Here is a 19966-nt window from a genome sequence, read left to right on the forward strand (position 1 = left end):
GTCAAGTTTTTCTATATAACCTCAGTTAAAGAATGTTAAATGTTTGCTTGTCTAGAAATAGTAGTTATAAATTCACATGATTTCAATTTATTGTTGTTGCAAAAGACACAATGATGAATATGGCAACAAAAGGTCGGAAAAAAATATAGAAAAATTCTTAGTGTGTCCATAAATACTTATAGGTATACAAGTATTACTTGTGCAGGTAAGAAAAAAATTAAGTAACTGATTTAAAAATTCTAGAATTATAGATATACAAATAATAATAGATTGTGAAATATGTATAACTTAGCATTTTAAGACAGTTTAGTGTGAAGATTGTTGATGCTTTGAAAAGTAGTTTGAATTCTCTGGCAAAAGTGGATTAGCTTAAGATTGTATATATTCTATCTTTTAGGCAAACTGGTAACACAACTCTGAACTGATATCAGAGAAAAACATTTTTTATTGACACGCTGAAACGTTAATGGAAAGAATTTCGCAGGCACATAATGGCTATTTATCATGGATTATAATTAAAACATTTATGACAGTTTAAGAACAATTGTTCTTTTTTTTCTTGAAACAAACCAGATACCACAGTCCAGTACATTGTTTATGGCATGTACACAAGCAGCCAAGCTTTCTTATGCATCATGAAACGAAGATGCCGTGCAGAGAAAACACAAGTCCATGACTCTTAAAGGGGAGTTGGGACAGACTAAGTGTAGTGATGCATTTCAAAATAAAAATACATTATGCGATACATGTCAGTGTCAGTTCATTTAATGCACAAAAAGCAATATACTGTTATTTTGGCTTTTACATTAACTGGCATAACAACCCTTACAGATTTTATTATAATGGCTAAATTTACACACATTCTATGTACCGGCTTTTGACATGAATTCGTACTGTCCAAAATTCATCTCAGAACCAGGAAATATTTCAAAGATATCCATCCAAATGAAGGACATTCATGGAGCCATACCACATCATTATTTAGCAGAAGAAAGAAAAATATTTAACATCAATCTTAAAGTTAAAAAAAAATCTTAAAATCTTACCTAGTGCTTGATTTTATGCAGCATACAAATCAAAAATTAGTGTCAGTCCCTTTATAAATGAACCACAGAAATTATTCCTATCCATTTATGACATCAAGTAAGAGTTAATATGACAAACTGCAAATGTGTTTTTTCATGTACAGTGAGAGGTATGAAGAAGTATTTACTGACAAATTTAGTTTGTTTTTACTATTTTGAACACACAAACATGTTCCAGAAAATTTTTTTAATATCAGACAAACCGATAAAAAACTGCTTTTTATATAAAGTTGTTGCTAAATTCATTTTTAAAACAAAAAGCTGGACAGACCCTCAAAAATGTGAAAAATGAAACATCGAGAAAATAATTGCATCCTAAATCTATAACTATATATAACTATATCAGAGTGTGAAATCACATTTTCACATTGAGACAGGTTTGTGTATATCCTGTTTTCATTCATTACATAAAAGCTTAATTTTGTCTCAACCAACATTAACTTCAATTAAAAAAATGTCTTATGATCTGAAACATTTAAGTGTGCCCAAAAAGAAAAACAAAACAAAAACCCATAAGGAGTCAAATATTTATCCACAGTAATGTTTTTGGCTGTAAGCACAGACGGTAACGACAGTTCATATAACTGTTTATGTCAATATGAAACTTATATAAATTAATAAAACTTCTGTGACAGGGTGGTGATGAAACACTACAAACAATTTAGACCTGAATGAGTTGCTCTATGTATTTAACATCAAGTTAAAGCCTAAAATCACGTGGTAAATGTTTACTGTTTGGGTTCTTTCCCTGTTTCATGTTGGATTTGGTGGATTATTTCAGATAACATTTTAAAATAAAAAAATCTCTTGTATTTTATGTTGCGATTTTGGTCCACACTGTTGATAGCATTAGGTTTGCTCTAGCTAGTCTCATAGAAAGATTTTGATTATTGATTATACAATTAGGAATACAAATGACTTCAAAATTCTAAATTTACCCTCAAACAATCTGCAAAAAGGTTTTTATAAAACTAGCCTAAATATCTGTTAGCTTTCCATGCAATGTTAGTAAATTGAATCCTCATGCTTTTAGTCAAAATGCAGCAAGTCACATAAAATTAATTCATTTCAGGTTGGAAATGTCCCAGATAGGCTTCTGTAGTGAAACAGCATTTTTGTAGTTAAAAAAAAGTTTTGTATCTTCTCTATTATATTTACATTTAATTCATGTTAAACCTCTAGATTGTTTACTTCACACAATTTTGTCCAAAACATACATATTCCCTCCCATTGCTCGCGCCATTTACATACGTGGAGAAAACTGTTGTTCCCTGCCTGTTAATGACCGAAAAGCCCACAATAGTCACTGAAATAAGTTAAAATGGGCAGAACTGATAATAAATAAAAATTTACTGAAAATTAGCCAATGGGAATCATACATTCAAATTTGAATTGTGGTTTAACAGAGTCTTAAAATACATGAATAGAAAAAACTGAAGAAACAAGCCTGGACTGAAATGATGGTACTTATAACTTAACTTTTTGCTTGTTTTACATTAGATTATTTGTATTTTTTTTTCCAGCTGATTCTGTTAAATCACATTTCAGAAGCAATGTCTGATTTTTACTGGTTAATGTTCAAAATTGTTTTATTCATTATTACTTTTGTCAGTTTTAAGTTATTTCAGTGAACATTGTGAGTTTTTCAGTCATTAACGAACGGATGACAAACATTTTGTCACATTCAGCAGTTTTGATTCTCAAGCATTGGTTAAAAATTGAAAATGCAGTTAAGATTTAAAATATAATTAATGCATTTAACTACAAATTTAGCTGAGATGTTAGCTGAAAAAAAAACAACTCTTTCAGATTTAAAGTTCTTAATCTTCAAACATTTGAAGAAACCATTTTGGAACTTATTTGAGTTCAATAATTATCAATCAATATATATTTTTTTAAAATCCAGGCTAATTGTAAAAGTAAAACATGGACTGTTAAGTGACTAAAACTAGTATGAAGATTGTATTTGTTATATATTGTTATAGTAATTAAATTTGAGTAACATATTCTGTGAAATGTCTCATGTAAATTTATTAAACAGCATATTTAATTTTGACTTTAAATGCTTCCCGTTTTGCTGAAATATCTTTAGTCCAAGTATAAAACGTAGGCTGACACCTATATCTGCAATAAATGGTAATAGATATTGTCTGTTTATGAATTTATGGCTTATTGTTGGAATGTTAGTTGTAAGAAAAAGTAAGTGAAGCATTGCAACATAATTTAAGGTTGATAGTGGCACTATCTATAGAAATTAAAAAGACAAACATGAAGATATTTATAGTGACAATCTTGTAAACAATACCATCTTTGAGAGCAGTGCAGATTGTCTGATAAATCATGGGGATAAAATCCTGAAAAGAAGAACTGTACCACTCTTGAAGCATAAAATCTGATTAGAAACAACACTGATCTAACTCAATCCCTGAGATTAGGCAGTGATTTCAGTGTAAATAATCAGCACACTGTTTTAAAGGTGAATCATTTGCATTAATCAGAGCTGGAAGATTTGACTTTACGGCTGGAAGGGATGTTTATTCTTGCCAAATGGTCACGCTATAGTAAGGAGTCATGCAAAAGACAATCATAGAAGCATGACAGTTCTACTTAGCACGACAACATATTGAACATTTGTGTGATCTAAACACCCAGAAAGATGGTCATTATCAAGACAAAATAAACTATGAGTCTGTCTATAGATTAAAAATCAAATGCCATCTATCATGCTTATGTGTCACACAGCAAATGCTGGGAATGGGTTGCTATCTGTGGGTCGTGGTTTCCGGAGTGATGTGTGAAACGATCTGGCACTCGTACGTCTATGTGCAGTGTGTTAGGCTGAGTTTGATCACGCCTTCCCTGTGCAGCTTGTACAGCAGCTTGAATTCGCTGGGCAGCTGATGAGTCTCCTGCCACTTCGTGGTGAACTTGGTCCCTTTCTTGTCGTAGTAATGGTACGGCAACTCCTTGCCTGTGTTGGGGTCCCACCCGAACGGCCAGAAGCCGTAGAGGTGGATTTCATCGCACATGGCAGACGCCAGCGTGTACATGAGGATCCCCGTGCTCAGACGCTTGGGAGAGAGGTTCTTAGTTTTCCAGTATCTGTAGGAGAAATGAGAAGTTAAGTAAGGAATCAATCCAAACACTACGAACAATTTAAGTAATTCTCTTTCTCTCTCAGTCTCTCTTTCACAGCATGTCATTCATGCACAGATTGGAGTCCTGACACATGCAAAAATAGGAAGGTGTGGTGAAGGTAAAAAATGCTTTATTTGGACTTTTTGGGTTCATCAAGGATGCTGGAATTTAAGTATTTTTATACTTCTAAACTAGTTCAGATGTGCTTATTTGTTCAATAATAAGGTCTGGGTCGACTCAGACCTGAACCTTCAGAGCCACATAGAGACAGTTACAAAATCAGCCTTTATCACCTGAAGAACATTTCCAGGATTAGAGGACTAATGTCTCAGCAAGATCCAGAGAAACTCATCCATGCGTTTATCTTCAGTCGCATTGATTACTGCAATAGCGTCTTCTCAGGTCTGCCTAAAAAATCCTCCAGCTGCAGCTGATCCAGAACCCTGCAGCTGGAGTTCTGACTAAAACCAGGATGATGGAGCACATCACACCAGCTCTAACGTACCTATACTGAGAGAAAAGACTTTCAAATACTGCTGTTAGATTATAAATCACTGGACTGCTTAGCATTACAATACGCAACAGTACAAAAACCCACCGGTTCAGAGCTGCTTTTGAAACATAATTACTGAAAAATGTATCAACAATCCTCCTTAATGTTTCAATTACTGACTGTGTTTCTATGACTTTGTATTTTTGCTTTTTTATTATGTAAAGCACTTTGAACTGCCTTGTTGCTGAAATGTGCTAAACAAATAAACTAAAACTACAAATAAGAAAAGTCAGAGGCCCAATTTAAGGTGTTAAATTGCAAAGTCAAATTTCTTTTAAGTCGTGTTTGATGTAAACAGCATTTTACTGAGGGTAACATAGTTACTTGATTGTGCTATAAAATTATACTGTGTTCCTGGAAAACACATAACGCCGCCTCTTTAACAGCATGTGTTGGAAAATACATGGAAATAAGATGAAATCAGATGCTAATATTGACGAGTGTTATTCTGTATACATCTTACTTGTTGACATCATGCATGATGTTTCCTGGCCAGGCCAGTTCGACCTTCAGCTGACCCTTGTGCTCCACAAAGAAGTCCACCAGGGTTCGGGTTACTGTGGCGGAGGTGTGAAGGAAGAAGGCGGGGATCCAGAGGATGGCTCCCTCCAGCTTCTTCAGGTTCAGGAAGAAGTTATTCCTGTCCTGAATGGTCAGCAGGTTGTTGTAGTACCTCTCCAGGATGCTGGGGTTAAACGTGGTCAGGTTGGTCTTCTTGCCTACGTCTTTGAAGTAGAACTCAGTGGGAGCAAAGTTGCAGCGGAAGACGAAGTCGGCTTGGTCGATCACGGGGCCGCAGTGGCTCCCAGTCAGGATGCCGCTGTTTCCCACCACCGCACACGTACTGTAGTGCTTGTTGAGGATGGGGGAGGCCTCAGGGAGTAAAGACTTGAAGTTGTTGCTGATGGAGAAGACGTACTTGTGGCTGGAGTAGTCAAAGTGCATCAGCTGGCCCACGCGCACACTGTCCTTTGTGAGGGAGAAGTTGTGGGGAATGTCGATGTAGTTGAAAATTTCTTTCCTGAAAAACAAAAAATACTTCAGCACCAAACATTCAGAGGTACAGATTTAATTTCTGCTTCTTTTAGTATTTTCCCTGCATTTGTAACCGGGTTGTATTCCTATTTTGTCATAATTACACAAAATGTCTTCTTTTTGTTATTTGGATTGTCCCTTTACCTGACGGTAAACACCTTAGAAAACTGCTTTATTGCTATAACTGTGTGGCTTTAAGATCGGGAGCCCATTCTCTTTATTTCTTCTTCTGTGGTATTGTTGTAGTTAAATTGTTTGCGCTCCTTGATATATATATAAAAAATATCAACCGAAGATATATATGTAAAAAGTGGTGGCTAAGCTCTTGCCTTTGCTTGTAAAATGCTGTCTTGTTGAACTTCCATTTGAATGGTTTTCCTTGGAGCTCCTCATTCAAGGCGTTTGTCAGTGGGATGAAGGAAGGGTCCAGGAAATTCATGGCAAACTGAGACCTGAAAACAACAAAAAGAAATGCAGAGTTTGCTTTTAAAGCTTCTTGTTTCTGTTCTATTGATAACACTGGAGCCAGCAGCCTGGGGCCTTTCCTGCATGGAGTTTACATATTCTCTCTGTGCATGAGTGGGTTCCCTCTGGGTACTCTGGCTTCCCCTCAAAGTCCAAAAACATTCATTTGTCTCTCCAAATTGCTCTTAACTATGAGCTAATTCTAAGTGCTAAGTATTTTCCATGGACTTGGATATTAAAGCAATGATATTTCTTTGCCAAATTCATTGGTGTGCCTTTGTGTAATGACATAAAAAAATATCTCTCTGTCTGTCTGTCTGTCTGTCTGTCTGTCTGTCTGTCTGTCTGTCTGTCTGTCTGTCTGTCTGTCTGTCTGTCTGTCTGTCTGTCTGTCTGTCTGTCTGTCTGTCTGTCTGTCTAAAGCCGTTTCTCTGCATCCAGAGACATGTAGCAACACAGATGGAAGACAAAAAAGTAAACAGTGCATGCCACACTTTTCAGATGAAAGTGATCTTCCACTCTACACTCCTGTTCTACTTTGTGTTGGTTTGTCACATATTATCTCAGCAACTTAAAGAATGAACTGCAGGTCATCCTGAACCAAACACTTTGACATCAGACAGATCTACTGAGTTTCTGGACGGTTTGAAGAAAGAAGATCTTTGAGCTGCAACATTACTCTGAAATGCCTCCCAATCTGACTTCAGAAATTAAGTTTAGGTTAGACTGTTTTTATGTTATTGATGCCATTTCAAGTAAAACAGAGACTGATTCTCTGTTGTCTTGACTGAGTTAATATGAATATGCACAAAGGTTGGTGTAAATGGATAAAAAAAATCAGCCAGTGTCCAAATGCTTCACAGACCAACAGAGCATCAGGGAACCAGAGCTCAGTGTGGATCAATCTTGTGGTTTTATTGTAGGACAGAGTGGGTGGGCGTACTTAGCCTCGAGCAGATTAAAATAAAATCTACAGCGTTGCCAATACCCAGGCCAGTGAGAAAAATGACTAATCCTGAATGGAACAGGTAATTAACTAAAATGGAAAGCTTTCTGTGTAGTCAAAGTAAAACAACAATCAGCAACAGAAGGAATCAATAAATTAAGGAATTAAAAAAAAAGATACTAAGAATCATATCAAGAATAGTTCATTTCACCCAAAGAAAAACACTGACAGATACCAAAAATACATAAAATATCTCAATTAAAGGGACCTAAATCTTATTTCTCAGAAAAATGATTAAGAGAAAACAATTGATTATTCAAATCTTCCAGACTTTTGAATCAAAAATGGTTCCCTAATCTCTAATGATCTCTTTCTAAAAACCTCCTTAAACTATTAGGAATAGTTTTGTTCCTGGGACACAAAACAAGCAGAAATTTTGTAAAACTGCTCGGAATTTCTAAATTGGGGCATAAATTGGTGTCCAATTATTAGTAAATTAAAAGTTTCTATCGTTCCTTTATTTAACTGGGTAAAACGTCACTGAGATCCAGATCTCATTTTCAAGAGGGACATGGGCAGAAATTTGAATCACCCAACAACAAGGTTACAGAAAAGTAAAAAAATAAAACACATAAATTTAAAACAAATTACAAAACAGTTTAAAAGCAATGACACTGATAGATAGAATCACATTGCATGTTTTTAAGAACTGCTTGAAAACATTTCAATGAAATAAGATCCGACATCTTTAGTTCAGATTGGAGCTGATGTGTGGATTTGTTATCCCTCTAATATTCAAAGAAACATAGAAACTGGTTATGATAACCTGCATGTTTTTACAGTGAATATACAGCTGATTTCCTAAATTGGGACTGTTTTTAAGAAGGTACAGGCACAAACATCAGCACTCTGGAGAGCTCACCTTTCAGCTGAAGTCCAGTATGAGAAACGGAGATGCGGGGACCCACAAACAGGCCACACTCCTCTGTTTACATTCACACCAGCCCCAGTCTGCATTTCATTAACTGCCCTCAATCTGCAGCCGAAAATCCGTACTCACCTAAAGCCTGCATGAAACATAATCCGCGGGCCTCCGGAGTAATATCTCCCGGTGCCGAAGAGGCTGTCTTTCCTCAGAGACACGTAGCTGATGAGCGACAGGATGAGCACCACGACGCTCAGGATAAACAAGCCCAGGGCCTTGGCGATGCGAACCATCTTGGGAGCCTTGTCATTCCCGATAGGAAGCCGCAGCCTTTATGTTGTCGTGGTCGGTGCTGGAGCTGGCGAACCGGGGCGCATCGACGGGTACAGTCGCGTAGAAGACGGATGATGCATGGTGGAGACGCCGCGGCTCGGTGCGCTCTCGGTCCTCCTCAGGCTGCTGGTGATAAAATCATGAGAGTGAGCGGAGATGCGCGTCAACATCCAGTCAGCTGCACGACCAGCCCAGTCCTCACAGCACCGGCAGCCTCCCCACCACCAGCAGCACCTCCTCCTCCACCACCCGCTCACACTGATGCAGGCTTCTCTGCAGCACAAAGGCGAGCTTGTCTACTAATAGACTCAGAGGGGCAGAAATAGATAAGGGAAGCTTTTAAAATAGGAAACATCCTGGAAGCAAAGCAAAACATCCACAGATGCCACGGGCTTTTAATTTATAGCGGAAACACGCAGAGTTAAAACCAGAAAGCACGATTGTTCTGACATAAATCACCCTAAACATTTCCAGTTTCAGATCATTTAAAAGCATGACATTTTTATTTTCTCATCAAAATAATTTGATTTTTAAAAACTCTTATTTATAGATTATATATATATATAAATGAAGTATATTATAATAATTGCATATCATTTATTGATTTTAAACAAATACATATTTATTTATTTATTAAGTAAATTATTTATTTGACCTACTTATTAAAAATAACTTATTTAAAATGTCATATTTAATTTACTTACAATATCACACATATTTTATGTTGCTTATAGTTATATACCTATCACTTTGGGTGGAGAAGCGGATAGTATATAAGCAATTTCCACTTGGAGATCAATAAAATCTATTCTATTCTATTCTATTCTATTCTATTCTATTCTATTCTATTCTATTCTATTCTATTCTAAATCTATTTGTTTGCCAGGGCTGGTTCAACGTTGGATAGAGCCTCTATCAGTATATGATAAAAGCCCCTCTCTTCCTGTAAAGAATAGTGTTAATTTTGAAAGCAAATTTTTATTTTTTTGACTAAAATGTCAAATAGTTTTAGTCACAGTTTATTGATCAGAATTGTTTTAGTCAAATTAATCTACAGTCAGTTTAGTGGATACAATACTTTTTTAGGTTCACTTGAATTATTAACACAAAATCTATCATGTTTTTAAACTGCAATTGCATAAAAACTTTCTCTTTTTTTCTAATTTTCTTTTCAATAATAATAATAAAATATTTCAGCTGGTTTGCTTGCTCTGCCTGAAAATTGTCCATAACAAATTGCATAGACGTATTTTTGATATAGTTTATATATGAATTAGGAGGTTGCAAATATGTGGGCAGGAAAATGTATGTTCTCTCTGTATTTTGATTTATAAATTGTACTGCATGGAAATGTCTGGATTTGCCACTTAGCTTGAGCATTGTATGATTGCTATTTGTTGCACTCTAAATAAGAAATCAGTGTGGTTTCTTTATTGAAAGCGACTGCTAACAGAGCAACAATAAGCTGAGCGTCTCCGTCAATCAACAGCCATTACCGTTGGCTTGCTTCATAAATATTTACAGTTTTGCTCAAATAGTAAATTATTAACAACTTCTGCACGAATGAATTACTTCACCTAACTTAGCTCACTTCTCTTAGAAAATAATAATAATAAAAAAAAGATTCCCCAAATCCCAACATCACCGGTAACGGTTAAGCTACAAACTAACAAGTAAATTACATTTCACCATTAGGCACTCAGGGACAAACGGACAACTTTCCCCCCATTAGCATGGACTTCAAACACATTCATACATCCTATATATTGCTATTAATGAGTTGATCATTTATATTTACCTGTTAACAGACAGACATGAGCAACAACGAGCATCTCCATAACAACCGTTACAGCGCTGAATTTCTATTGGCTTGCTGAGTCAGTGCCTGTTCGGTCCGCCCTCTGGTGGCGAACGGCTGCAACTACAGGCTTCCTGATGGGTAATTACCATAATGAAGCTGCAGTATGTGACTTTCATAATTTTTTTTTTAATTTGTTGAAATTGTGAGACAGATAATCTGTGAAAACAATTGAGCTCCTTTGCCTTCTACCAGCGCTAAATAAAAGCAACCAATCAGAGGCAGGAGGTGGGTCTTAGAGCTGTCAATCATTCTCCCTGTGGCGCTTCTCATCCCTCTTATTTCTTCCTCCATTTGATCTCTGCTACCTAGCAGCTGTTGTGAGTGCTTAGGCTAGTTAGCATGGCCACCGATGACGGCGGATGAACAGTTTTTCTGTAAGTTGTTTCTCATCTATTAGTACATTTATTAGCACGTACATGAGGATGATTGACAGCGCTAAGACCTCTGATTGGTTGCTTTTGGTCGGGAGTGGTGCTTTTCTTCAGATGCCAATAATATCTGAGAGGAAATCGATCTTTTCACAGATAATCTGTTTCATGCACAGTTGGGTTGTAACTAGTTACATTTACTCAATTATCATCTCCAGCTAACGTTTCGGGTGAGAGGCAGGGTCACCCTGGACAGGTCGCCAGTCTGTCGCAGGGCAACACAGAGAGACAGACAGGACAAACAACCATGCACACACACTCACACCTAGGGGCAATTTGGAGATGCCAATTAACCTAACAGTCATGTTTTTGGACTGTGGGAGGAAACCAGAGTACCTGGAGAGAACCCACAAATGCACAGGGAGAACATTCAAACTCCATGCAGAAAGACCCCAGGCTGGGAATTGAACCCAGAACCTTCTTGCTGCAAGGCAACAGCTCTACCAACTGCACCATTGTGCAGCCCTTGCTTGATTTTATTTCTGTGAATTATTGTCATTTTGTTCCTTAAAATACCAAAATTTTCCACTTAACGTTATATTTTGTTCCATCTGATGATGTCATTTTAAGATATTAAGTAATTGATCATTTGATCAGTTACTCAGTACTTGAGTAGTTTTTGTTAAAGTTTTATAAGTTTTATATTGAAAGAAACTATTGAAAGAACTTTTTAAACATTTTCTTTTGCTTGCTTTTATGTTTTGTTACTTTCGTCATTTTGGCTCTGAAAATACCAAAATTCACACAACTTTATGTTTTGGTCCTACTGATGATGTAATTTGAAGATATTAAATAATTGATCATTTGATCAGATACTCAGTACTTGAATAGACTTTTTACTAAATACTTTTTTTACTTTTACTTGAGTAAAACTATGTTGAAGTAGTGCTATTATTTCTTAAGTCCAATTTTTGGGTACTCTGCTCTGGTTTCACGACATGACAGTTTTAACAATTATATAACATATTTTTAATTGAAGTTACATGCTGCAGCTTTAAGACAGAACAGTCTTGATTTTAAATAAGATAAATGGGTGTAATTATGTCCAACATCTAATCTGTCACATAATCTAATCCACCTTTTTACAGTCCTGTAAATAAAAGCCACACAAGTAGGTAAAAATATATGGTTTTATTTATAAGGGTTATTTGTATTCTCTTTATTCCACATACAATATACAGTACATACAGTAGCTGGTATGTGACATCACAAAACAACTTTTTATAATCTCTTTCTCATGTTATTTACATTTTTTTTTAACATTTTGTCTTAGATGTGAGCTTATCTTGGTTAGCATGAACAACAAGCATATTCACAATTGAAAGCATCATGCATTTACAGGTTAGTCATATTAACATTACAATGACACATGAGAATAATGTAAGCAAAACATATGTGTGTTTATACAGAACACTGCATGCCATTAAATGGTACAGAGTATAAAAACCAGCTAGCGAGGATGTTGGCTGGTATTCAACACTGAATGTGCAATGTAACAGGCATCCTTGGGTCCTTTGTGCTTCGCTGTTTCTCCTTAAATTTGTCACAGCTGGGCAAAAACACCAAGAGAAGCAAATTGGAAGAAGACTTTAAAGTTCTGTTATTATCAAGCTGCCAAGTGTATTACAATTTTCTAGACTATTTTTAAGATATGTCACATATTTATCACAGAAGCAGACAACAAGCAGATGTAACACAGGCACTTTATCATGAACAATCTGACATTTTGCACACACACACACTCACTCTCACACACACACGCGCACACACACACACAGACTGACTGAATCTCCAGGTGCTCTGTAACTCTATCCCTATTTTTTATGTGTTCAAGCTGAAAGGTAGGGCTAACATGCATGCTAACAGTGGTGGGTTTTGATATGGGCGGTTGCCCAGGGCAGCAACAGAAAAGGATGGGCACCCAAGAACTAGATAATAAAATATATCTTATAAGTCAGTTGTCTCCGGAACATGTTTGCTTCTACTTCTATGCAGGAGACCACATTACCTGCTTTCTGTTGAAAAAAATGAAATAAAATCAGATAATTGCATTTTAATTGCAGAAGAAAAAGAGGCTTGGCAGGGTGTGAGCTACTCCAGCCGCTTCACCAGGGTGTGAAACTCATTTTCATTTTGGCTTGGATCATGAAAGTCCTCAAAGAGTAGGTTATGGCAGAATGAATTGATTAAACTGCCTGTTAAAAAACTGTTAACATTTCTTAAATATAACAATTTTTAGCATCTTTTCACAGAATTTGGTTCTATACAAATGAAAAATGATTTGATTTGACAACTAAAATATAAATATTACTTAAGCACACAACTGTTAAAGTTCACAATTATTTATGTGGCCGTTTAGAGTTTAGAGGGCCTCATAAACAGCTACGGTGGGTCGTTTTTAGCCCACAGGCCTCAAGTTTGACACCTGTGTTCTATACTCACAAACTGAAGTAATTTCTTTGTTAGAATAATTTTATTGCCATTTAAATACCTGGATTTTCTGGTGTAGTTGGGGTTTATTTGCCTGCAGCACACAAAGTTGTCTTGACTTTGGGGCAAAAAAAAAAAAAGAAGTAATAAATCAGTTTTTGTTTTGTTGTAATATTATAGTAGAAGCTGCAGGCTTAGATGCATTGAGGGGCAGGGTCTAGCAGCAGTGACACCAGTAACACAGCTTCACCTTTAAGATCCAAAACATGCACATCAACACACATGTCTGCTCTGGAATCATATAAAACTGATAGACTTTGCAGATTTCTGCTTCACATTGGTCAGCTGTTTGGTCAGTGGTGGAACAAGGAGGGGAAGAAGGCGCCTTCACCATCGCTTCCTAAAGAGCCGCAGGGACTGCTGTCCACGCTGCTCAGGTCCTCACAGGAATCCTCGCTGTGTGACACAAAAAAATATTAACACTTACAACCAATTTCAATATTTCTAATTTCTTTCTGAAAACATTTAAGTGTTAGAGACAGAAACTAAAAAAAACAAGGGAACTTGGTCTAAACCAAAAATCTGCAATATTTACAGTACAAAGAGCCATTTTCACTGGTTGGATAATAAATAAATGACAATATACACTAGGATCAATAGATTAGATCAGTAGATAATAAGTCTCATAGGACGTTCTTGTTTTAAATAATAGAATAAGAAAATATTCTGTAAACTCAATTGTTTTTGTCAAATTTCTCTTTCCCATAACAATCCATTTAGATAAATTCTTTTCCAGCTTTCTGGACTGCGTAGTAATTCCCAGTTCTACATTAGATTCTGCTTTTCCTTTTAGTTCTGCGCATGTACAAGGACTACAGTGCTGAAAACACATTTAGACCTGTTCATATACTCTGTATAGAGATGTGCCGATCAGGTTTTTTCCGATCACCCATGAGGGCCAATCACCGATACCGATCACATAATTATTATTTTTTTAATCGTAAGCACTACGGTTACATTATGTGGAAAAAGTAACCATGCATTCACCTTAATTTAGACAAAAACTTTTAAATAGCTTTTTCCAAGAAAAAAACAAAACAAAACAGGCATTCTGCAAATTGTACTGCTACCGGTAATACTATCTTTAACAGACTGAAAACATATGAAGGCTCTTAAGAGGCTAAATAATGTAAAGAGTCAAAATAAAACCTCTCAACATTGCCAAAAGATTCAAATATAAAACTTAACATTCAAAGGCAAATGCAGGTTCCATTACAATACACAATCCTGAGTTACTGAATGAAAACTTCCTGATAGCATGGCGGCTAGCTGATTACTGCTAGTTCTGAGTGGCTGTTTCTGACTGAGCGGAGTAATTATGCAGAGCAGGGAGGAAATCGATTATTTTTTCAGAGATTTTCCGTTTCATGTTAGGACAGCGAAAGTTTTAATACGTATGTAAAATTTATTTTTTAAGTTAGATGCTGCAGCTTTAAGCAGAGGTTCGGTGTGAGAGTCACTACCAGGTGGAGCAGAAGCGGCGCTCAGTCTGTGAAATATTACTACCTGTAGCGCATAGCAGCGGTTCAACAGCGAGAGCAGAACCAGCGTCTTACATCGCAGCTCGAAGACTTAAATAATTTTGCAGGTTATTTGTTTAGCTTTCTGACCGTCATGCTAATCCGGGTGAGTGTTTGTAGCTGTGCGCTGCTTTACCTGCTACTGTGCGCTGCTTTACCTGCTATCTGATCCTCCATATGTCTTTTTTACTGCAGAGAGCCTAGATGTAGCCAAACTCCTCAAGTATGCCATTGTTTTTATGTCGTATTAGATTCGTCGTGTTGATGCATTTTGACCTGCTTCACCCCATGGGTTTCAATTTTCCGCCGCAACACGCAAACGTCCTCAATCACTCAGTGTTTTATAGTTTCACATCGCTTAGGATTTGTTGTTGCGCGTTTGCACAGTGTGAAGGAAAGAGGAGACCAGCTGCACAGGCAGGCTGCGAAATGAGAAGCAGGTGATCGGTTTGTGTGATCGGCAACAAGAGACGAATCATACACTTTTTCACGGAAATCGGCCGATTATGATCGGTGGCCGATCATAATCATCATAATTACTTACAGAATTAGAGCATGCCTCTAATTCTGTAAGTAATATTTTCTTTGAACCAAACACAAAGACAGACAGAATAACATCCTGAGCTTTCTTATCCAACACTAAGCCGTGTTTACATCACTGATAGCTAGAAATAACAACACAGAAGCTGTTTAGTCCACGAAGGCTGAACTTGTGGATAATGTCACATTTGCAAAGATTATTTTAGGTTTTTCGTAGCCAGTAGTGTCGCTCTGCCCCTTCCCGTTGCTGCCAGTCAACTACCAAGAAAGAAAATCTGTTTGGGAATACTTCGGGTTGGGAAATGCTGTGACAGTCATGGTGGGGAAACTAAAGGAGAGGCACTCACTAATCTTGATTAAAATCACTTTGTTTTTAAAGTGCAGCTGGAAAGATATGAGTAGCATGACTAAAACTGACTGCAGGATGTTTCTTAGCAGGTAGCTTGACTAATTAACCATATAATATCAGAATTTTAGACTTTGTAAATGGCAAAAGATTGTAATACCCTGCATTACACTAGGTCATAATTCCATTTTATTGAGTTTCTGAATCTAAACTGAAAAAAGTTAGTAATTGTCAATAACTATATCTCAACTGTATTAATATCTTAGATTATTTTAACAGCAGTAGGGATAATTGTTGGTTCTCTGTTTAAATGTGACCTATTATGTGTCCTTAAACAGGTTAGGATAGGTAAATGAGCTACACAAAACATTTTCATTTCAATTTTTGCGCAAAATCATTCTTAGGTAATGAGATTTTATTCTGCCCATTTCAGACTGAAATATCATAAAACCATCATATCTAAAGAAATATTTTGTCAGTTTGTCAATAATATGCATTTAATGGACTTATATTAAAAGAGGATTAGAATAAAGTACCAACCTCTCGCTCTCATCCCAGCTCATCTCAGGAATAGTCGGCAGACCGGGAACGCTGAAGTGATAGGTCTGCAGACTCTGTGCCGTTCTCCGTGAAACGATCCAAACAAGCTTCTTGTTGTCTGGTTTGTTGCATTCACTCGAGCGATATTCCATCATGCATTTGGTCACGAGTTCCTTCCAGTGAAGCAGCTCGCTGTCACCGATCTGCAGAAATGGTAAACAGGAAGCAACTGAGAGGCTGCTGATAAAAAAATTAAAATCATGCTGTCATCAAGAAATCAAACTATTCTCTATTTTAAGGTAATTTTATTTGTTTAGCACATTTTCAGCAACAAGGCAATTCAAAGTGCTTATTTATTATTCTTACGGTTGAAGAAAGTGGTATGACTTTTACATGTTTTAGCAGCACAGGTCTAGCATGTAACTTTTGTAAAAAATATATTTTTTTACATATTTGTTGAAATTGTCACCATATGTATGTACCATATAAAACAGATAATCTGTGAAGAATTAAACTCTACCTAGAAACAACCAATGCAACACGCATTGGCTGCTCATCCTCTCTCCATGACCCCTTCTTGCTAGCGTAGCCTGTTGTGAATGCTAGACTAGTTAGCATAGCCACTGATGACAGAGGATAAATGGTTTTCCTGTAAGGGTAAGTTGGTTCTCTGACTAACACGTTGAGCAGCAACTACACGAGGTTGATCGACAGCGCTAACACACTTCTCAGGAGTGTTGAATTTCTTCAAACAGCAACAGTAGTTCAGAGCGAAGGTGGATGAGATAAATTTTTTCATAACAAACTAACGAAATGGTGACAGTTTTAACAAAGACGTAAAAAATATATTTCTTATAAACACAGGGTTTCCTCCAGTGTTTTATAAGCCTGGCGAGCCACCAGGATTTACTTGTGCCCCCACCAGGCTAAACATTGATTATTTTTAAGCAATAAGTCTTTTTAAAATGTTTGCATTTTTTAAGGCTTTATAGTTGGTGTTCAGATATTAATCTTCCAATCTTTCAATAACACATAATTATCAAGTGATATTTTCAAATTTCCTGTCAACCTTAAACACTTTTTAACTCAAAAACACGACGCGCTGGTGGATGAATGACTGCCCTAGTGCCCAACCACCAGGGTTAGCAAGTTTTCTGGGGTAAACCTTGTAAACAGTACATGCTGCACCTTTAAATTCTCGACTCAAAAAGTGAAACACAAACACTTTCAGTGTGAAGAGACTAAATACCTTTAGATGCTTTTGGAATTGCTGGATGATCTTCAGCAACGTGGCTGACTGGAGGACTTCAAACTCCTGAGCGATGAGGGACAGTGCCAGCACTGATGGCTGTAAAAAAAAATACAACAAACATTTCAGAGATTCAAAGCAAAAACCGCTATTCTGACAAATTGCCACCTGAGAGCAATCCTTACTTTGGCTTTAGAGAAAACAAGACGGCATAAGCAGGCTTTTAGCTGTGCTTCCAGCCTTCCAATGCTTGGGATCTCCTCCCTTAAAATATAAAGGGAACCCCACTGTGATCCGCTGGTTACAGACCTCATGAAGAAGAATCTGTTTAACCGGCTCCATGGAAACTGGAGCCATCACAGAAAAAACCCCAACAACAAGCAGGAAGAGAAGAGCGCTTACCTTTCACCAAACAGGGAGCCAATGGCGGAGTGGTAGAGGTGCAGGAAGGTCAGAGCCGTCACCATGTCGGGATCCACGCTGAGTTTCTCCGAGATGATTTTCTCCATGCGGTTGAGGTCGGACACGGTGAACCTGCTTTGGCTGATGCGGATGAGTTCATGGGTGGGTGAGACGTTGCTCTCCTCCTCGACCATTTTGGCAGCGATGTGAAGACAGCACACCCCGATGCAGGGCACGTGTTTGGGCTGCACCTGTCCCAACGGCAGAAATGCATCTGGATCAGCGTCCAATGGTCTGTGCTTCATTTATTCATGATTAACTTAAAGAGGGGTTAGAAATTTTTGTTTCTTTCAGTACTAATACGACACAGAAAAACAGTTCTGAATTGACTTTAAGTATTTCTTTTTTTAACACAGACATAAATGTAATGAAGTATAAATGTATTTGATAACTCTACACCAGCATACAACACTTAAATACACCAATAGCTTGGCTAGAAACGTAAAAACCACACAAATTTAATTTGTTCAGTCATAGGAGTATAAAGGCCAATTTAAAATAAATAAGAAACTGAAACTGACAGAAACAATAGATTGACTACCTTGATCAAACATGCAAAATATAAACTGCAACAAACTTTCTTTCAAATGATTCAGAAAGTCCATTTAGGAATTCTAAATATTGTGTAAAATAAATAATACACCATGATGCTGCTTGGAGAGAAATTGATATTTTGGCCATTAAATGCCTGATCAGTGCACAATATCATGTTTTCCTAACATTGTACAGCCCTGATGTCAACAACTTCATATGATCTTTGCTTTAACATGTCGGTAGAGAACTACATGTCCAAAGGTCTTTGGAACAACTGACTCATGTCAGAGGAACACACAGTTCGTACCGGCTCATAGAATGAATGCAAGATTTGCATCATGAAGTTCTTTGGAAATGTACTTCAAAAAATATCAATTTATGGAAAATCTGAAGATTTCCAACTTGCTACTAAGACATAAAGTGGAAAGTGGATATGAAGATTTTGAATTTAAAAACATAAGTGTTAAACTTGAAATTCTTACCTTCATGATGGTGAGAAATCTATCAAGCAAATTGACAGCTTGCACAAAGGTTTGAGTCCTGTAGCCAAAGAAACTGGTCAGGCTCCGCAGTTCTTCCACTTTGCCGTCTCTGCACTTTGCAGACACTCCGCTGTGAATCTAATAAGAAGGATTGTTATCCATTTGGAGGAAATCTGTGGTAACAGCATTTATCCTGTCTTCACTAATCAAGTGTGAAAATCCTAAAAAGTAGGTCACCTCCGGGGATGTAGACTCTATCAGGTTGAGGCCTGCTTCCCTGGGGAGAAAGTTGTACTCCTTTGCACAGCATGACTTCAGCTCATTCAAGAGCAGACTGTCAATGCCCTGAAGGTCTCTCATCCTGCAGAAGAGCATATTTAAAAATCCAATTAACATTAAAGTCCAAGAAGACCCCTAGAGCAGGGATTCCTCAAAGGACCGAAGAGAACAGCGTATTTAAAAGTTGTCGCCCAAACCACACCTACTGGGTGTCAGATGTCTGAACTGTAAGTTCTTAGAACAGAAAACCAAAATATCCTGATTGTTACGTTGTGATAAACAAAGCAACAGCATTGATCTATTAAAGAATAGAGAAATAATAAAATTGTTTCATGAAAGTTAATGTAGTTCAATGTCTATGAGAAAGTGGGTCAGAGAAAATCCTACAAAGGGAAACACTGTACGACAAAAGCAGGCAATAGTAAATGATATGCTTGTGTTAGTTATTTGTTAATCGTAGATAATAGTTTTAGGTAAGTAGAAATCATTTATTAGTTACAAATAAAAACAGAAAAGAAATAAACTCGTCACCGTTAGCTTTTGTAGCATACAGCTAGCTTAAATATATATAAAAACCCTAATTTTACCTCGTCCAGTAGCGCCGACATGCAGGATAACAGCTCTGCCACTGAACTGTAACCTTCACCTTCTCATTGTTCCATCTTCATCCCTGCGATTATTTAAAAATGTCATAAAATCCTCAGGATGCTCGGTCCGAGTCCAAGAGCGACACCCTAAATAAACAAGTTAGCGCT

General features: G+C 37.0%; 2 protein-coding genes across 3 annotated transcripts; both read right to left on the reverse strand.

Annotated features, from left to right (window-relative positions):
* Positions 1 to 427: 427 nt before the first annotated feature.
* Positions 428 to 10386, reverse strand: LOC103469923 (alpha-N-acetylneuraminate alpha-2,8-sialyltransferase ST8SIA3-like). Of its 2 annotated transcripts, XM_008417994.3 has the most exons (5): positions 10279 to 10386; positions 8283 to 8606; positions 6141 to 6263; positions 5240 to 5797; positions 428 to 4187 (listed from the first exon to the last, which is right to left on the reverse strand). In XM_008417994.3, exons 2-5 carry the CDS (start codon positions 8438 to 8440, stop codon positions 3905 to 3907), a joined length of 1122 nt encoding a protein of 373 aa, XP_008416216.1. In that variant the 5' UTR covers positions 8441 to 8606; positions 10279 to 10386; the 3' UTR covers positions 428 to 3904. The 2 variants fall into 2 exon arrangements, with proteins under 2 accessions (XP_008416216.1, XP_081466984.1); XM_081610858.1 differs by lacking the exon at positions 10279 to 10386 and having other exon boundaries at positions 8283 to 8753.
* Positions 10387 to 11885: 1499 nt separating this feature from the next.
* Positions 11886 to 19963, reverse strand: LOC103469924 (cyclin-G2-like). The gene is made up of 8 exons (XM_008417995.2): positions 19799 to 19963; positions 19170 to 19293; positions 18933 to 19070; positions 17857 to 18107; positions 17640 to 17718; positions 17455 to 17553; positions 16206 to 16408; positions 11886 to 13655 (listed from the first exon to the last, which is right to left on the reverse strand). Exons 2-8 carry the CDS (start codon positions 19290 to 19292, stop codon positions 13553 to 13555), a joined length of 996 nt encoding a protein of 331 aa, XP_008416217.1. The 5' UTR covers position 19293; positions 19799 to 19963; the 3' UTR covers positions 11886 to 13552.
* Between the last annotated feature and the right edge of the window lie 3 nt (positions 19964 to 19966).

This window comes from Poecilia reticulata, chromosome 9 (genome assembly GCF_904066995.2).
Source record: "Poecilia reticulata chromosome 9, P_reticulata-male-v2, whole genome shotgun sequence".
NCBI lineage: Eukaryota > Metazoa > Chordata > Actinopteri > Cyprinodontiformes > Poeciliidae > Poecilia > Poecilia reticulata.

Bases quoted from the DNA above. Each gene is read 5' to 3' on its own strand.
- LOC103469924 (XM_008417995.2), bottom strand. From the start codon at position 19,292: ATGAGAGACCTTCAGGGCATTGACAGTCTGCTCTTGAATGAGCTGAAG. The intron at 18,108-18,932 runs GTAAGAATTTCA...CCGTTGGGACAG, and splicing joins GATTTCTCACCATCATGAAG to GTGCAGCCCAAACACGTGCC. The intron at 17,554-17,639 runs GTAAGGATTGCT...TTTTTTTTACAG, and splicing joins TTGTTTTCTCTAAAGCCAAA to CCATCAGTGCTGGCACTGTC.
- LOC103469923 (XM_008417994.3), bottom strand. From the start codon at position 8,440: ATGGTTCGCATCGCCAAGGCCCTGGGCTTGTTTATCCTGAGCGTCGTG. The intron at 6,264-8,282 runs GTGAGTACGGAT...TGTTGTTTTCAG, and splicing joins ATGTTTCATGCAGGCTTTAG to GTCTCAGTTTGCCATGAATT. The intron at 4,188-5,239 runs GTAAGATGTATA...TTTCTCCTACAG, and splicing joins ATCATGCATGATGTCAACAA to ATACTGGAAAACTAAGAACC.